This window comes from Elephas maximus, chromosome 1 (assembly GCF_024166365.1).
Source record: "Elephas maximus indicus isolate mEleMax1 chromosome 1, mEleMax1 primary haplotype, whole genome shotgun sequence".
Taxonomy (NCBI): Eukaryota; Metazoa; Chordata; class Mammalia; order Proboscidea; family Elephantidae; genus Elephas; species Elephas maximus.
Genome location: NC_064819.1, coordinates 135,149,507 through 135,169,433, shown reverse-complemented (window position 1 = coordinate 135,169,433; position 19,927 = coordinate 135,149,507). Strand labels below are relative to the sequence as shown.

At 36.8% G+C, this 19,927-nt stretch overlaps 1 protein-coding gene across 1 annotated transcript in view; it reads right to left on the bottom strand.

The window, feature by feature from the left end:
• RIMS1 (regulating synaptic membrane exocytosis 1) overlaps positions 1–19,927 on the bottom strand; it is a 476,384-nt gene that overhangs the window by 373,023 nt on the left and 83,434 nt on the right. Inside the window, exon 2 of the mRNA XM_049895220.1 lies at positions 11,100–11,180. Coding sequence (XP_049751177.1) covers positions 11,100–11,180 — 81 coding nt within the window. The remainder of the gene's footprint in view (positions 1–11,099; positions 11,181–19,927) is intronic.

Below are 19,927 nucleotides of genomic sequence, written 5' to 3'. Positions count from 1 at the left end.
GGAGAATGAAGACTATATAAGCCATACAATTTTTAAAAATTCTGTCGCTTTCTAATTATAACTGTGAATTGGAAATGTTGGTATTCCTAGTGTTATCTATTTTCAAGGTACTGGCTTGGTTATGTTGATGTTATTCTAAAAGACTAAAATTTTTTTTTTTATTGGACCTTTTAGTTTTCTAATGTCATTTGCTCAGTATGATTCCTACTACATGTGACTGTAACACTGAATATCTCTCTTAATGTATCTCAAAGAAAACTTTAAAAATTGAAACAAAATTTTAAAAACCCATTATAATTTTGATATAAACATGTGGTTCAAAAATAGTATACAAAAGGTTATGTGTCTTTGAATAATACTTTATTTCATAATAAAATACATAGTCAAAATATCCTTTGAACATAAAACATGTTCCCTTCCTTCTTGGTTGGATTTTACTCAGTAAATGAGATCTTTTTAAAAGAAGCAATATTTGTATCTACTGCATCGACAGCACCTAACAACAACAACAAAGTGCATATATTTAAATATTTATTTATATTACTGCATATAAGGGCCCCTGATGGCGCAGTGGTTAAGCATTTGGCTGTTAACCAAAAGGTCGGCAGTTTGAATCCACCAGCCACTCCTTTTTTTTTTTTTTTACTGCATATGAACACCTACAAAATCATTAAATCTTCTAACAGCATATGGGGGCGGGGGAACCCCACAAAAAAAGCATAAACTTATTTAAAATGGAAAAATCTAATCATGTCTCAATTTTTAGTCAATTTTACTTTTCATAATATTTTTACCACCAATATTTAAAGTTCCTTACAAATTCATCTAAAATAATACAATTGAGATTTCTAAAATTTTCACTTACATATGCCATTTAAGAGATATAATGGATATAATAGGATGCTTTTTATACATTATGCACAGGAGCCCTGGTGGCACAGTGCTGAAGTGCTCAGCTGCTGAAAGGTCAGTGGCTCCAACCTACCAGCTTCTCCAGAGGGGAAAGATGTGACAGTTTGCTTCCATAAAGAATTACAGCCTTGGAAACCGTATGGGGCAGTTCTACTCCATCCTACAGGGTCACGATGAGTTGGAATGGACTTGATGGCAATGGGTTTGGTTTGGTATACATTATACAATGAATGAACAGTGGACTTATCAAGCATATTAGAGCTTATACACATGACTTGAAGACTGCTCTCCTCAGTGCACAAAAGTTCTTCTTTTCCATTGCTTCCAGAACTTCATTTCTACACTCCACTTGTTCCATCTCTATTGCCACCAGCAGAGTCCAAACTGCCATTATGACTATGATTTGCCTAAACCACCATAATTACCTCCTAAAACTCCTCTTATCCCTTTCCAATTCACTGGCCACACTACATTAAATCATGAGTCTCCCTTCTTTGAAGTGTTTCAATGGCTTCTCAATACTTTTACTCAATATCCAGTGTTTGAGATGGAACCTTTGTTAACCTCATCAATCTCATCCACTGCCCTTCCCCTCACTTACTTTTATCTGACCTTGTTTTAGTTCCCCAAACATGCTATTCTCTTTTCCATATAAGAATGACTGCACACACCATCTTCTCTGCCTAGAATTCCCATCCTCCAGCTCTTTACAAGGCCAACTTCTCATCTTTCAAGTCTCTCCTCAAATGTCATCTCCTCTCAGAGCCTTCCTTCATTATCCTCTCTAAATGCTCCCCCACTGTAGTTCTCTATGACTTCACTCAGTTTAGACCCTAGTTAAAAATAAAGTGTTAATATGTATATTTGCTTACTGTTTAGGTCTTCTCCTCTCACACTGTAAGCTATATGAGGACAAGGACTCTGCTTAGTTCACATACTATCCAATGCACAACACTGTGCTCTGCACACAGCACAGACTAAATACATATTTGTTGAAGGCAGAATGAGTAGGTCAACTCATTGCAAAGCAAGCAGTGAAATGCTTTCCCTGTTCAATACTCGCTCTACCAGCTGCAGAGGTTTACCTATCTTCCCTTCAACTCTCATCCGAAGAAGATTTAACAGGTTTCCACTAAAGGGATATACCACATCTGTGCTCAGATCAGACTTCAGGAGAGTTTGGTAAAGACTGGGTAGAAATCTGCAGAACTTCAGGAGTAGAAAAGACCCACATGGTTTAGGACGAGAAAGGTGGAAAGACCACCCCTCCCCCAAAACAGGTAGAGGCAGGCTAGATTCAGAATTCATAAGGTCTTTCCCAGACTTTTGGGAGGAGTCACTCTACTCATAATAGGGGTGTGTCAAAAGTGACTGACAGACTGCCGATGGGTTATCCTCTCTTCTGTGTTATCCATGATACTTCTGCCATCCTCCACTGCAGGAGGACACTGCATTCTAGGTAATAAGCCTCACAGCCTTAAAGTCACGTGTGATACGCTGAGCTTAAAGGCATAGTGATATGATGACAAGGACTTCTGTCCAACCGCTTACAATTTCAAGGACATGCTTCTGTTTAATCTATTATCTGTTGTAAGCTACAATTGTGATAGTAGTGCTTTTTAACGAGCAAGCATATTTTCAAGAATAAAGATATAGGAATATTTCCTGTATTGCTACAGTAAAGTAACTATATGATTATATATTTTCCCACAGTTACATTTCTGTTACTCAAAGTTGGCTATTTTAAAATCAGGTTAAATATAAGCCATCATTTTACATGTACATATTTTTTTTTTATTCATTCTGCTCCCCTATACGCTGGCTCTCAGAAGTACCCATGCTATAATTAAGTCTGCACAAAAATTGGTATTGCTGAAAAAAAACATGCCCTTGAGATCAGAAAAAGTATGTCTATGAAAAGAACATTTTGGATGGCAGCCTCCCTGTCAGCTCAGGGCTGACTCATTTGAAGCTGTAAAAAAGGGTAAAAGAAGAACATGTGTGACACACATGTCCATGTCAAAAGCCTCCAAACAGATGGTGTTCAAGATGGTCCATTCAAGAATGTGTATTATTATTGCCCAGAAAGATCATCTTGAAAAAAGAGGAAGCAGAGACCACAAAGACAAGATGGCAAAGCAAAACCCTGAGACAAAATACTTTCAGATTTTTTACCTGGATCCTAAATTTATTTTTTGTTGAAAGAATGAAATTAATAATTAATTACAGGACTTACAAACAAGTGAAAAACAAAAGTAAAATAAGTAAAAATAAACACCAAAACAATCTTGAACATAGCAAAATTGTAGGACACAAACTTCTCAATTTCAAAACTTACCACAAAGCACAGTAATCACAACAGTGTGGTTCTAGCATAAGGCCAGACATACTGATCAATAGAATAAATGTGAGAATACAGAAAGAAATCCAAAAATTTATGGTCAATGTATTTTTAACAAAGATGCTAAGACAATTTAACAAGGGAGAATTGTCTTTTCAACAAATGGGGCTGGGACAAATTTTTTTACATGCAAAAGAATGAAATAGGATTCTTACTTCACACCATATATAAAAATTAACTCAAAAAGGAACAAAGACCTACATATAAGAGCTGAAACTATAAAACTGTTAGAACAAAACAGGGATAAATTTTCATGAACTTGACTTAGGCAATGATTTCTTAGATATGACACGAAATCCACAAGCAGCAAAGAGAAAACAGATAAATCAGGCTTCATCAAATTAAAAATTCTGCGCTTCACAACTCTTCAGATTAGACTGGATTATAAGACAAAATGATACTCGTAAAGAATGTGCTTCTTAGTTCAAGCAGATACATGAGACTAAATGGACAGCTTCCGTCCAGATGCGAGATGAGAAGGCAGAAAGGGACAGGAGATGGTTGAATGGACTTGGGAAACCTGGGGTGGAAAGGAGGAGTGTGCTGTTACATTGCAGACAGACTAGGGTCATATAACAATGTGTATTTAAATTTTTATATGAGAAACTAACTTGAGCTGTAAACTTTCACTTAAACCACAATAATTAAAAAAAAAAAAATCGTGCTTCAAAGGCACTAACGAGAAAGTTAAAAGACAATTCACTAAATGTGTGCAAATCATATATCTGATTAACAGTCTAGCATTCATTATATAGAAAAGATTCTTACAACTCAACAATAAAAAGACAAATAACCCAATTAAAAATGGGAAATGAATCTGAATAGACATTTTTCCAAAGAAGATATAGATAGCCAATAAGCATATGAAAAAAAGATCCTTAATATCATTACCCATTAGAGGAATACAAATCAAAACCACAATGAAATACCACTTCACCTCCTCTAGAATGGCTATAATGAAAAAGACAGGTAATAACAAGTGTTGATAAAAATGTGATGAAATTGAAACTTTCATCAGTTGTTGGTGTCAGGGTAAAATGGCACAGTTCCTTTGGAAAACAATTTGGAAGTTCCTCATAAAGTTAAACATAGAGTTACCATAAAACCTGGCAATTACATTCCTAGATATATACTCAATAGGATTGAAAACATATGTCCACACAAAACCTTGTATACAAATATTGATAACGGCATTATTTGTAATAGCCCAAAAGTAGAAACAACTCAAATGTCCATCACCGGTGAATAGATCATCAAAATGTGACATATCCACATGATGGAATATTATTCAGCAATCAAAAGGAATGAAGCACTGTGGCATGCTACAACATGGATGAACCGTGAAAAGACTATGCTAAATGAAAGAAGCTGTACCCAAAAAGCCACATATTGTATGATTCCATGTATATGAAATATATGGAATCATATAACAGGCAAATCCAGAGAGAGAGGAAGTAGATTAATAGTTGCCAGGAATGGGATGTTGGGGGAAATACAGTAATGATGGTCACTAATGGGTATAGAGTTTCTTTTTTTGAGGTGATGAAAATATCCTGGAATTAGTGTTGATGGTTGAGAAGCTTTATGAAAACCACTAAATCATAAACTTTAAAAAAGTTAATTGTATGATATGTGAATTACATCACAATTAAAAAAAAAATCAGTTATCGTCAACAAAAACAAAGCAAACAACAACAACAACAAAAAAAAACTGAACCAGACTATGACTGATTTGCCTCTCTGGATTTAATTTACTCTTAATAATCTCACCTACCACAGAAATACAAACATTTATTTGTCTAAGCATATCTTTTCCATAGCTATCTTATTTTCTTTCTAGAATTTTACCTTCAAATTCCAACTTCACCAGTTCTACCATGACCAACCACCCCAGTTTACCCAGGTCTGGGGGTGGGTGGTTCTTGGGATGTGGTACTTTCAGTCTAAAACATGGAAATTCCCAGGAAAACAGGGACAAGTTTGTCCTTGGACAACCTTTCATAATTCACTTAATTCCTCCGTTCTTTCGTTAAGTACTGGTGATACCCTGTACACTATCTTTTACACTTTTTTTTTTCTAACCCTATGCCTACTCCCTATACTATTTGTCTCCATGGTTTTTGTCATAAAGTAATTGTTTGCAAATTAGTATATCTTGCCTGGGTCTTTCTTCTGAGTTTGATATCTAAATAGCTAACTTCTGCATGTTTCCAACTGGAAATCTCTCTGGCCAGTAACATCAAGTCTAATGCTGAATCTAAAACTGCTTTAGTGCCTAAATTAACTTTCTTTATGATTTTATCACATCCACTTAATCTCTTGAGCTAAAATGAGTTATCATCTCCTCCCATCTTTGTTCATATTGCATTTAATGAATGACTATACAGTGCTCTGATGATCCTACCTGTGATATTTCCCAAATCTGCCCTACCTCCTACCTCTCCTACTTAATTCTGCTAACACCCATGACTGAGACTGATGAGTGCCCAAATAATTCTCAAATTTTTAAAATTCACGATTGCTTCGAAAACACAAAAAACTCACTGTTATGGCAAGGTTCAAAATAAAAGACAGTATTAAAAGTAAAAGCAAAGATGAGACACAACATGTTTATTTTTTACAAATTAGACAAACTCTTACTCCTCAGAGATTGATACAGCACTTCCCGCCTCCTTTCTCTCCCTCTCTTTCTCGCCCTACCCCCACATCCATACACACGAACACCCACCCTCCTACATAACCACATATAAAAATATACTCACACACACACACTCACAGGCTCCAGCAGTGAGTTGTTGTTGTAAGGTGCCATCAAGTCAGTTCTAACTCATAGCAACCCCATGTACAACAGAATGAAACGCTGTCCAGTCCTGTGTCATCCTTATAATCATGGCTATGTTTGCACCTATTGTTGCAGTCACTGTATCAGTCCAGCTCATCCAGGGTCTTCCTCTTTTTTGCTGACCCTCTACCAAGAACGATGTCCTTCTCCAAGGACTGGTCCCTCCTAATAACATGCCCAAAGTATGAGAGATGAAGTCTCACCACCCTCACTTTTAAAGAGCACTCTGGCTGTACTTCGTCCAAGACAGACTTGTTCGTTCTTCAGGCAGTTTATGGTATATTCAATATTCTTCGCCAACACCATAATTCAAAGGCATCAATTATTCTTCGATCTTCCTTATTCATTCAGCAAAGCCTGACATTTTGGACCTCAGGGAAACTGTTCTCTCCTTCTGAAAGAATGTACCTCAAACTTGTTTACCTACTGAACATCCTTCAAAACTCATTACCAGCTATTACAAACACTGTAAATGCTTCCCTGACGACACCAACCCCCAAAAGAATAAATCATTTTCTTCTTTTTTTTTAGCATACTTCCAGTGTTGCACTTATTTAATATTATAATTTATTTATGTAACTGTCCCTCCAACGTGAGAGGGAACCCTTAAGACAGGAATTTTATCTCATTTATCTAGGTCTGAAACCTGGGGAATAGCAGGCATAAGACTCACTTTGTTGAACTCCACGGGTATTTTGATATATTTACTATCTTGATTAAATGAGAACAACTCATGCATTATGCTTAAAATATGACTGACATTTTAATAATAAATGAAAGGAATATTTGAATAGTTTATATACAGAGTTATAAAAATATTAAGTATATTGACATATGTATCCATCAGTCTACACTTGTATGATAGGATATAACAAACAACACAAGTACTGCCACCCTGCTTCCCGTGTGTATACCTACTACTCTCTTACTTGCCCTACTCAGTTAAGCTCTTTGAAAAAGTCATGTATGTTCATCATCTCCTCTTCCTAACTTCTCATTTCTTCCTCAAGACTATGGAAATCCAGCATTTCCATCCACATATATGCTAAAACTGCCATGGCAAATGCCACCAATGGCCTCTATATGGAAAAATCCAAAGGACACTTTTTACCCCTTCAGTTTCTTGAGTTTCTGCTGCATTTGACACTGTTGGCTATTTCCTTTGAATCTCTCTACTACCTTGGCTTCTAGGTCCCCCAGTTGTCTAACCATTATTTCTCAGCTACACTGGGGTGGTCTTTTTCCTTTATCCACTCTTAATCATTGGTTTTACTTAGGGTTCTCTCTGTTATTTTTTTCTAACTCCACTTTCTTGGGTGATGTTATCTACTTTTCCAGTACACTGGAAGCTTCAGCCTCATAGCCTCAACCGTTTCTTGGTCCCATATATTTGGATAATTCACAGGTACCACACATTCATTCTATCAAAATCTGAACTCATCACTATCCACCTACCCCCAGACCTGGTTTGCTTTTTTAATTCCACATCTTGGTTGGTGACCCTTAATTGCCCAATCAATTAACATGGTAGCACCCCTAAACTCTTCCTTTCCAGCCTATATTCTACTGGCCATCAAGCACTGTTCATTTACTTGTTACTTATTAATTGACTATTGTAATAGTCAATTAATTGATTTGCTTCTCTCTTACCAACATCACAACCATTCTCTATTTTCCTTACTTCCACCAAAGTAAATAATAGATATTTTATATACACACATATATACATATAATAAAAATCTGACTATGCCACTGTCCTAATTAAAACTTATTAAATCATCTCAATAACTAAATGCAGTGTTTATTAAATTTTATATTTTGATCCAGCTCTCACATACAGAAATCTAAGCTTCATCCTACAATACTAACCCAGGATGCACTCTTACATTTTCTGTTCTATTCCACTCAAAATTAAAAAAAAAAAAAAAAAAGGGAGAGAGAGAAAAGAAGTCTAGTCACCAGCCTTTAAACTGATACTCAGACTCACTAATAAATTTAAACTTATAAGTTTAAAAACACTGACCTATAGGCTAAAGCCCATCCTTAATCGCCTCCTGCCAACTGACTGTGCCCTTTTCATATCAATCTAGAAAGGCATTTACTTGGATATGGAGAGTTCAATTCACAAATACTACTCTACAGAGAATCATAGTAGAAATAAATGAATTGCAAGCTTCAAATTCTTCAAGTCATCCAAGGGGAGGTTCACTATATTAATTAGAAAAGTATAGACATAGCAAAAGGACTGCCAGAAGGGAGGCTCCAAAGAGCTTGCAGCTACTTCTTGGCCACCACATCAGAGGGGTCACAAGGAACATTCCACTAGGTGCAACGTAAATTACAGCAGATTTCCACATAAATATGTGGACAGTTAAAGCAAAGTAAGGAAAAAAAAAGAGCTAAAGTCTTAGTAGGAAGGATGACAATTTTTGTTTCATCTAATAATGTCCAATTTAAATCAGACATTGGAATGAGTGAGACCAATTAAAATAGAACCTCAATATACGGAATATAATTTTTTAAATCAATGTTAATTCCTCAAATAACTTTCCAAGAAATTACTTGAATCCAGATAGGAGCAAAAAGTTTTCTAATGCCTAGAACAAAAGACAGAAATCACAGACCATAAGCAGTCCATGAATTATCAAGAAAAGTTCCATCATCAGGAAAATGGCATTGCAGCAAAAACATTTATAGAAAAAAAACGCAAAATCAGTAAGAGTACCTCTTGCAATTTTTTACTTCTGTCCACGTAATTAAAAATAATTTTTACTACGGTTAAATCAAATTATTTTCATTCCTTGGAAATTAATGATTACCTATGGGTAATACATCTAATTGGATAATCAAGTGTACTCTTTGAGCCCCTATTGAGCCCTCTAAAATTTATTTACCAAAACTTTGTATCTTAAAATGCAAATATTTTTTAAATTATTTATTACAGAATATAATACACAAAACATAAGAATTTAAATGTTTTAATTTCGCCCTTTGCCAATGCTAGTAAAAGGTGTCATAGTGTAAAAATTACAAAACTTAGTTTTTTCCTCACAGCTTTTTTTACTATTTTATCACTTTATTTTGGTTTTACTTCAAATTCTAGTAATAGCTAAAGACATCTATAAAAGATCACTCTGAGGACACATTTCTTCAAAGGCTTTTGCTATAAACCTTGGATGGAGGTATTTCCCCATCAGTAACTACATGTCTGTAATAGTTTTCTAAGGAAATGTTTTATTTTCTAAGCAGGAGCATAACTCTATTTAGAGGCTTGGATACATCATATTACTCTTTGCAGAAATTTAAACACTTTATTTACATTTTATCGCATCAAAATCCACATTTGAAACTCAGGGCAGTGGCATCACAAAGGCTGGTGTCACACCCCCACCCCTACCCCATGGAACTCCTCCCGTAGCAGACCATACAGAATCCTTAGTAATGTTTTTTGTACTAATGTTAGTTTTAAATCATAATTCCCATATATTACTTTCTTTTCCTTTAATTGGAGTCCTAGTGGTATAGCGGTTAAGGAGCTCAGCTGCTAACCAAAACGTCAGCAGTTCTAATCCACTCCTTGGAAACACTATGTGGCAGTTCTACTCTGTCCTATGGGTCACTATGAGTCAAAGTCAACAGGACAGCAATGGGTTTTTGTTTTCCTTTAATTACTATTTCATCCTCAAAAGTTATTGACATAGGTTCACAAATATCAATTACCACAATAGTGTAGCTAAACACCAGAAAATTTGACACAATCCAAACCAAAAACCAAATCCATTGCCATCGACTCAATTCTCTGACTCATACCGACCCTACAGGGCAGAGAAGAACTGCTCCACAGGGTTTCCAAAGAGCAACTAATGGATCTGAACTGCCAGCCTTTCAATTAGCAGCCTAACTGTTAACCACTGCATCAGCAACTATAAAAACACCAGCAGCAAGGAAAACAACAGCACGTGCTTGTAGCGTGCGCAGACGAAGCATCATTGTAACTGGATAATAATGAGAGCTCTGACTGGAGAGCATTAAACCAAAACCAAAACCAAACCCAGTGCCGTCGAGTCGATTCCAACTCATAGCGACCCTACAGGACAGAGTAGAACTGCCCCATAGAGTTTCCAAGGAGCGCCTGGCAGATTCGAACTGCCAACCCTTTGGTTAGCAGCTGTAGCACTTCACCACTACGCCACCAGGGTTTCCGGAGCGCATTAAAAAAAGTTCAAAAAAGTAAATTAGCGTAGAGTTTTAAAAAAGTAAATTAGTGTAGAGTTTTAGCCTTGTAGGTATATTGATACATGTCGGCTGGGTTTTTAAAAAATGTTTTTGTTGTTACAACGAACTACGGGGATATTTTTGTAGTCATTTTGGTGTCACTCACTCTGACAGTGTCACCCAGTGCAATCCATACACCCCTAGTAATGCAACTGACTCAGAGGTTACTTATTTGGCTGGTTCTCTACTGCCCTGCTGTGCCTTTTGGTTGGTCATTTAACTACAGGCTGGTATCCTACATATAAGGTTGGTAACAGACTATTTATGCATTTCCCTATTTACACTCTCCTGTCCCCACTGGGAACGCTCCCTTCCTCTCTCTGTACCTTGCCTCTCTACTTCTCTAAAGTCATATGCCCCAGCCCTCATACATTCCAAACCCAAAAATACAGAATTGTTGCCACTCTAGAGCCCTAAAAAATGTGTCTCCTTCCTATACTTAGTTTCATCCTTCCAATACGGCACTAGAGACACCACGTAACAAAGATACTTAATACAGAGCTCGTGTTTTCAGGTAATTTCATCTATTCAATAGTAGACCTTTTATTACATAAACATCAGAGTAGCCAGAGTACCTACTCCCACATGCAATGTGAATAAATATATCTGTAACAAGTGATATGTGTAAGAGACGACATTTTCAGTCAATAAAACCAATGCCATACTCACGGTGAAGGTTGGTGGGGCTGGTTTTCAGCATTTCTTGGTGTTTTGCAGGCAGCAGGCTTCGCCATGTCCCTGACAACACACCTGGGGCGCATGATAGACAGCACAATGCACTATTAATTATAAAAAGAGTAGAACACATCTGGAAATTAAACACGGCACTGAAAACACAGTCTAAAGGAACGTCTTTGCAAGCCCCTTCAATATTAACTTTGGGGCCCTGGAAAAGCGCTAGGAGTTGGACATTTTCAACCCAGGCCTCCAAGAGCTCAATTATACCTGAATAAAATCCGTGCAGCCTCTGTATTTGATTTTCCTTTTAGCATCAATAAAATGACTTTCAGCAGCTTTCTCCATAGGAGAAATGCTATTGAAAGCTTTGGCCTTACCAACTGAAGAGATCTGAAAGCTTAAAAATAGGAGCAGCAGTTGTGCTGGTATGTTAAAAGATGGGAAGAATTTTCTGTGGCTTTGGCTGTTTTACTTAAAGATATGGACCTTTGTTTCACACCATTCATCACCACACAGGTCATTTTCGTTTTCAAAAAGAGATCTCAAACCATCCCTCATATTAAAAATCCCCTTCATGCTAAGAGAGGTGGAAGAATTGGAAGGGAATGTTCATACATAAAATGTGTGTATGAGTGTGCCTGTGTGTACATGCAAGTATGTGTATGTATGCACATATGTGTAATAATTAGAGAAGATATCTCCGAAAAATGAAAAAACAGTAAAAGTTTTTTTTTTTTTTTTGTTCCCTTAGTTGTCTGTCATAGAATAAGTAAGTGCAGAGAGTGGACAATATATCGGAATTCAAAAGGGCATACACCAGTAGGAATTACTCTTACCCTCAAGTAAACAGGACTTAAACAGCATTGGAGATATTCATTGCCAGATATTAGAAAACGACCCCATGTGAGACTGTGCTTAGATGACTCAAATATGCCTTTGCCTCAAAAGCTTTAAAACAAACACTTCTTTGAATAGGGAAGTTTTGGTTATAATGCTGAACCCCTATCTTAGACTTTGCTAAATGGAAACACCCTTAGGACTCAGGATCCTCAAACATGAATTTTCATGGAGGTTGCCTGGAGGCAGGTTTGACTACACTGCCAATGTGTAACGCCAGTCATGTTACTCCAGAACAGGATCACTCATGAGGCGGTGGCAGGTAAACTGGTTCCCAGAGTTAAAAGCTGCACGGCAAAATTCTCCACTTCTGAAAGAAATGATACAGGGAAACGTGGACACAACGCATAAAAACGTGCACACACACACTGCTCATTCCAAACAAGGTCAAGTAAGACTCAAAAATCAATACGTAACGTGACGAGAAAAGAAAACTGCCATTTCAAAGCTTCAGCACACCTTCCCCCTGGGATAAAAGTAAAGTGGCATTTGTCAGGAGCTAAACTCTCAGAGGATTGGTCAAGAGACATGAATTAAAACCTCCACAGGCACCATAAAGCCTTCTGTTTTTGTTCCAGTTTAAAGGGAGGAGGCCACTCAGACATCAGAATTAAGAGAACATTTAGGAAGGCAGCTAAGGAAAAGTAGTATGTAAGAATTTCTGAGATCTGAAATATTAATCTGATTTATACAAGGTACAATGCCCAATGAGTTAAATTTCATAGCACTGGAAAATCTTTAGCAATTCTCACTCAACTAAAAATAGTACCCATACAGCATGTTGAATCTACATGCACTGGTTTGTGAAAATATGTGAAATAGCACCAACTTTGGAAAAATTTTTGAAGAACAGTATCTATGAGAGACCATATACAACCTTGTCTTTTGGTTTCTTCCTTTTTTTTTTTTTTTAATAAATTCACAAGTATTTACAAAGCTTTGAAATAAAAGAAATCTGCCATTTAACTTGAGTTTCCTTAAACATGCATCGAGGTCACTATTTTCTCATAAGTGTGAAGTACCAGCCAGCACCAAGGGTGGGTTTCTAAGAAAAACATTTTCTTTGTTTTTCTGATTGATAGGCCATATCTATGTATGTACAGTCTCATCTAACCTCATGTACCCAGTGGTTTGGGTTTAAGACTATATAAAACTAGTGTACTCCTTCTGTCTGCATATGCTATAGAATGTTTCTGATATAAGCTTCATATGAATTTCCGAACTTTAAAGTTTTATTGAATTATAAAAATAAACACATTGATCCTCAAAAACAATATTTTTAGAATTAATTTAAATATACTGAGAAAAAGAAAAAGCCATATTTTTTTTTCTTTTGGTAAAGTATGTTACAATATACTTTATATTCCATACTAACACATATCCTGACCACAGGATAAGAGTGCTGTAACTAGGTATTGAATCTGAATTTTGAAGGAGAAAAAACTATTTGTTTCAGACTGTTAAATAGTCAACCAATGTGGGTGGACTCTTCAAGCCATAGTAATATATATTCCTTTATGTTCTAATTTGACTTCTTTTTAGTTGAATTTTCTTTTAGATATAAGAAAAACGAAATAGCCTAAACGTAAAATAAGATACACAGAAAATACAATACAGTCACAAGAGACAGGTTTTTGTTAGCCTGTGCAGATTAACATTTCTTTAAAATTATGATTGAATTGTTACGTCTGGCATGTCACAGTTTAAGGGGATAAAGTTTAATGATTTTGACACTGCTAATATTTTTTTTAATATATGGAAATTGTTTAGACCCAGAAATTTCCATTATCTACTATGCATTAGACTTATTAGAGTAATATAAACTCTTCACACTTTATGAAACATAACAATGATATTTCAGCATGCTGGAGTTTTTAAAGGGCTGTCTCTACATATGATTTCCTCCTTCAGCCAGACATAAGGAGACCACAAATGTTGCCACAAAGCTCATTTCCCAGAATTACCATGGACTGAGGCACTAGGAGGTCAAGGGGTTTGACCTCTTATTCTTTGCAACCTCTTTAATTACTCAGGGATTTATCAGACAGTGACTCATAGTCTTCAAACTGCTTTTGAGCATTTCCTTCTCACTCAAGCATCACTCAAGATTTATGCAAATGAGACATTCTGCAACCACCTAGGGGGACTGCTCCTCCTGACTTCACCCTCAGTGCTGCTGGGTTTTATGAATGACTGCAATCAATGCGATGAATGGCTGCCAACTGCCCACTCAGCCACTTCTACTCTTCCGCACACGTACACACAGAATAAACTTGAATTGCCACAAGCCTGCAGATGAGGCTATGGTAAGGCTTTCATCTCTCCACACAGGAACTAAATGTGCTTCCAGATACTTAAGAGTATGTGAATTAAAAATTCTAAATGCCTTCAAAAAGCACAATTTACATAATCACTTTCTCTCTTTTGAGTTTCCATTTTGGTGCCTGTAATCAACCCTCCCAAAAAAATATTTTATGCAACTTTATCTGAATTTGAATTTTATCTGGATTGTTTTATCTCTCATGACTAATGTGAGGAAACTGCACTAAGCTGCCAGATAGTAGATTATGACATGTTTACATTTTTGTGCTCAATCATTCAACTTTTGCATTTTACTAAGATTTCTCCTATCATCAGTGGAGACGATTACATCCAAACAGTGCTGTTAAGGATAGGGGGAAAAGTGTGTTTGTGCTTACTCCCCAAGTGTTATTTTACTAGCCCACGTTTGACATACTTAGACGTACTCAGACGTACTTAAGGGCAGTCAAAATAACATAAGGTTGAGAAAATGAAACATTTTCAAATATGTAATCTTCTGATTTGCTGATCATTGATTAAAAATACATAAAAACAAGGAAAATTTGATAAGAGTAGACCTCAGGGGCTCTGTAGCTGGTCATCTTCGCCTCTAAACTTCCCCATTTTAGTGCTTCTAGCTTTTCTTCAACATGGTATTAGCCACAGAGTACCCCAAATATACGCAAAATTTATATTTCCAGTCTAATTCGCTCTTTGTAACTACAGAAACTCAGTATTTTCTCTTGGATGTCTAATGCCCCATTGCCATCGAGTCGATTCCGACTCATAGCAACCCTATAGGATACAGTAGAACTGCCCCACAGGGTTTCCAAGGAGTGGGTGGTAGATTTGAACTGCTGACTTTTTGGTTAGCACCAAGCTCTTCGCCACTGTGCCACCAGAGCTCCAGATGTCTAAAACAACTCTCAAAATTAACATTTCCAAGATGCAATTCTTTATCTTCCTCTTCCAAAATTGATCTTCCAGCAGCTACATCCAACTTGGTTGTATTACAATTCCATTTTTCTAGCTGTTCAGGTCAAAAATTTTAGACCTGACTCCTCTTTTTCTCTCACGCCTTACATCCCTTCCACCAGGCTGGCTCTAATTTCAAAACCGTATGGACTCTGACTATTTCTTACTTCCTCCTCACTATTTTCACCTGGTTGGAGCCAATATCATCTTTTATCTGGATTCATACAATAGACTTTAAACTGGTTTTCAGCATTTACCTCCTAGAGTCTCTCCTTCTAGCATCTATTCTCAACACAGCAGCCAAAGTGACTCTTTGGAAAGGTAAGTATGACCATGGCTCCTTTCATCAAAGTCCTGCAATAGTTTCCCTGGTTTACTCACAATGAAATGTCAGAGTCCTCAGAACCTAATCTGGCCTCCCTTATCTCTGAGTTCATCCCCTACTGCCCCCTCCTCCCGCTCTGCTCAGTCACACTGGCCTCCAGGTTGTTCACCAAATACTTCAGGAATGATGCTGCACTGCAGTCTTTACGTCAGTCTTTCCTTTTGTCTGGAATGTTCTTTCCCAATATCGGTATGATTAAACCTCTTACCACTATCAAGTCTTTGTTGAAGTATTATCTATTGGTGTTTGCTACCCTGATTATTCTATTTATACTATAATCCATTCCCCACACCACACCCACATACTTCCGGTGCCTTTATCTTGCTCTATTATTTACTAAAATTTACTGTCTCTCACTGCTAAAATATGAGCTGCTCAAGAACAGGGATCTTTGTTTAGTTAACTGACATATACTAAGTGTCTAGAATACTGCCTGGCACATAATAGACACTCACGACATACTTGTTAATGAATGGATAAAGTTAGAGTTGACTTCAAGCTTGAGTAACTTAAACATGTTAAAACATGTGACTTAGACTAAAATCTAGGTAAAATTTCTTTGAGAGATTACAGCATGTTTCTATAAAAAATTATAAAATATAAGCTAATTTATGACTAACAGGGTTTATGAATTGAGTGACTCCACTAAATTTGTTTTTATGTGGTTTGACTAAGGTTCATTCTCTTTCTGAACACAAAAAAGGGTATTTGCCAGCAGGTTTTACCAGCATCTGCATTATTTAGTGGAAAGGACATTTTAGCATCAAATTATTGTTTGAACCAGTAGGAGACTATGAAATATCTGGTATACCAATATTTTAAGAAATAAAACCTTAAAATAATGGTATGTGAAGCAATTTCTTAATAGTGAAAAGAAAAAATTAATCCCTTTATTTTTCTGATTTTTCTAAACAGGATAAGAAAATAAAGACAGCGCCTATTTATTTAAACACCTTTATGTACCAAAATGTACACAGATTAAATGCATCTCCTTTACTCTTCACACTGCTCTGCAAGGTTGATATGATTGTCCCATCTGACAGATGAAGAAACTGCAGCTCTAAAAGGTCAAATTATTTTCCAATGGTAAACAGCAAATGCTGATATTCTCAAAAGTCAAGATTTGAATCAAGGTCTGTTTGGCATCAAAGCTAATGTCTTTTACATCATTCCATGCAGTGTCTTGGCTTTTGTATTTAAAACATGAATGGAAACTGATAAAAATCAATAATGAAGTTACAGAGTCACTTATCCTCAGATAAGTTTTAATACCACCAATTTCATGGTATAGGTACATTGTTGAAAGTATTCAAATGATCCCATAACTGACCGTTCCTTAAATGTTATTCTAGTATCACCAAACCACATTCTCCAAATACAACAGAACAATGGTGAAAGCAGAGCGTTGAGTAGGCTAAACTAGAACTGCAGAGTGACATTAAGACCATTGGGAATACTACAGAAAATGAAATCTAAGACAGGTTATCTAGTACTTATGTAAGAAAAATCTTCAAGAAATCTAAAAAGATAAAAGACACATTTGCAAGACAAATACATTTGATAAAAATTTCTTCAAATATTTTTGTCAAAGGAGGCCTATAAAAGTGATGTTCTCATTTCCATTCACAAACTCCAAAAAAGGAAAAGCTAAAAAAAAATTATTCTAAATCTCAATTTATGTAAAAAATTTCATATTCATGTCAATTTAACTGTGAAGAAATAAGTATGATGACTGTTACCCATAAAATGAAGATGAAACAGTGAAAATTCTACATTAGAAAAGGAAAGTGAACGTTGTTATTTTGAAAAACCAGATGCACTAATCACAAATGAACAGGGCCTGTTACCCTCCGATATACATCCAGGGAACCCTCAGAAGCTACATCCGAGTATCAGAGTAATTTTTATTTAAAATAAGATATGGAGGGCAAGTAAAGTAGATTTCTAATTATTAGAAAAGGGAAATCGGTTGGCCATTTTCTGCAATGACTTATGAGAGCTGTTGCACCTCCCTTTAGGAGGCCAGGAAGCTATTCACAAAGCCAGACAGCAAGGCTAAGATTCTAAAATAAAGGTGGTAACTAAATATTCACTACAGAGATTAATGGATGATTTTAAATTTAGGGAAAACAAATTATTTAAACACTGATAAGAAAGGAAATAATAGGTAAAAAGTCAAATCCCTGGTCTTTTGGATTATTCAAACCTACCCTGTTTTATCATCCTTTCTGTTTCCAGAATGCTAATAGGCTGTGTTCTACAAGGTCTTAATATAGTTCCCAAGATTTGGGAACCAATTAACCTCTTTTTATCCCAGCTACTATTTCTGTCAACATAGTCACTTTTGCCATTCACCAATTCTTGAAATAGTTAAATACCTATGGAATTAGATCTGCTACCATCCCCTACGACATGCTGTCCAGTTTACATTTTTCTACTTACTAACCAGCCTGCATTCTCCAAAAGCCACCTGCTGTTTGCAAAACACAACTTTTGGAAAGCCTAAGTACCAAACCTAAGTACCAGATATTTCCTGTTGCTAAACCTACAAGGGAGAAACTTTGCTCAATCCACAAGGGGGGTGGCGGGGGGGAAGGCTATGTAGTAAGAAGTAAGGAATTTCCAGAGGGAGGAAGTAGTCATTATAGCTAAACATATCTAAGGCGATGTCTTACTTTTCGAGTGATGCTATAACAGAAATATGACAAGTGGGTGGCTTTAACAAACAGACGTTTATGTTCTCACAGTTGAGGATGCCAGAAGTCCGAATTCAGGGCTCTAGGGAAAGGCTATCTCTGTTTGCTCTGGGGGAAATCGTCATCTCAGTGTCTCTGGCTTTCCTTGGTGATCTTCATGTGGTGTGTACCTTCCCCTCCCTTTGTACTTCCTTCTCTGTGCCTAATCTACTCTTTTTATATCTCAAAGATGATTGGCTTAAGATACATCCTACACAGATACTGCCTCATTAACATAACAAAGAAAACCGTATTCCCAAATGGGATTACATCCACATGTATAGTAGGAGGAAACCCTGGTGGCACAGTGGTTAAATGCTATGACTGTTAACCATGAGGTCGGCAGTTCGAATCTGCCAGGCGCTCCTTGGAAACTATGGGGCAGTTCTACTCTGTCCCATAGAGTCGCTATGAGTTGGAATCAGTTCGACGGCAGTGGGTTTGGCTTGGTTTTTTGGGTATAGTAGGAGTTGGGATTCCAAAACATTTTTTGGGGGGGGGAGTACAATTCAATCCATAACAGGCATCGAGTAAGATGTGTCCTGAAATCATATTTTGAACTCTGTAAGGCTTAGAGGAGGCTCAAGTAGAATTGCAGTGTGTTGATGAGGAAAAGAGTGCTGTGAAAATTAATATAGAGAATATAGACAACTGTCACAAGGAGCTCAACTGAGAAAAAGAAAAATGAAGGAAAGCATCAAAATGATCTTTTTCATACTTATGGACACAACTCTAAAGGAGGAAATTAGCCAAAAAGGGAGAAGAAGACAGGAGAGGATGGCAATGGTGAGAGAGGAGTTTAGTGAGGAAGCAAGGTTGCTTAGAGATGGAGAAGGGAGGATATGAAACAGGTACAGAATTATTTCCTAAAATGCCACCTTTCATTTGACGATAACTGCCCATCTCCATTTTCTCCCAAAAAGATTCTTGCAGGTATAATGCTCCATAAGATTCATTTTGGAAAGGATTTGGAGAGAAAAAAATCATCTCTCCACTTCTTTTCATGTTTCTAACTCAGCTCCTAGAGGCAGAAACTTCTCTTCAAAACTTCTTTCCCACCTGTACCTGTGAAATATTTGAGAGGGCTTTCCCTGCCAACCATCATCCACTAACAGTTCTGTTTTTATTAGTGAGTCGGATTACCATGTCCTAAAAGCATGAATAAGTTGAAAATTTCCTCTTTTGCTTGTTGGGTGCAAGCATAAAGGGACCTCTTTTTACTTCCTCTTGTGCTTCCAGCTTCCCTGCATTAAGCACCCCAGGGCAGGGCTGGGTGGGGCAGGTCCTCACTAATCCACATGAGCTATTTAGGTAAACACATCTGAAGCCTCCTCTGAAGACTTAGTCTTTTAACTATAGAGTGAGTTTAAAAAAAAAACTCACCTGAGAGTGACAAGTGACAGCAATTAGGGGAAATATCAGAAAAATTAAACAACATCTAATTTTCTCTAACAATGGCAGAAACATAGTCTAGATCACTGGATTCAGCCTGTTCTGTTCCTCTGGCACCCATGACAGATGGTGCC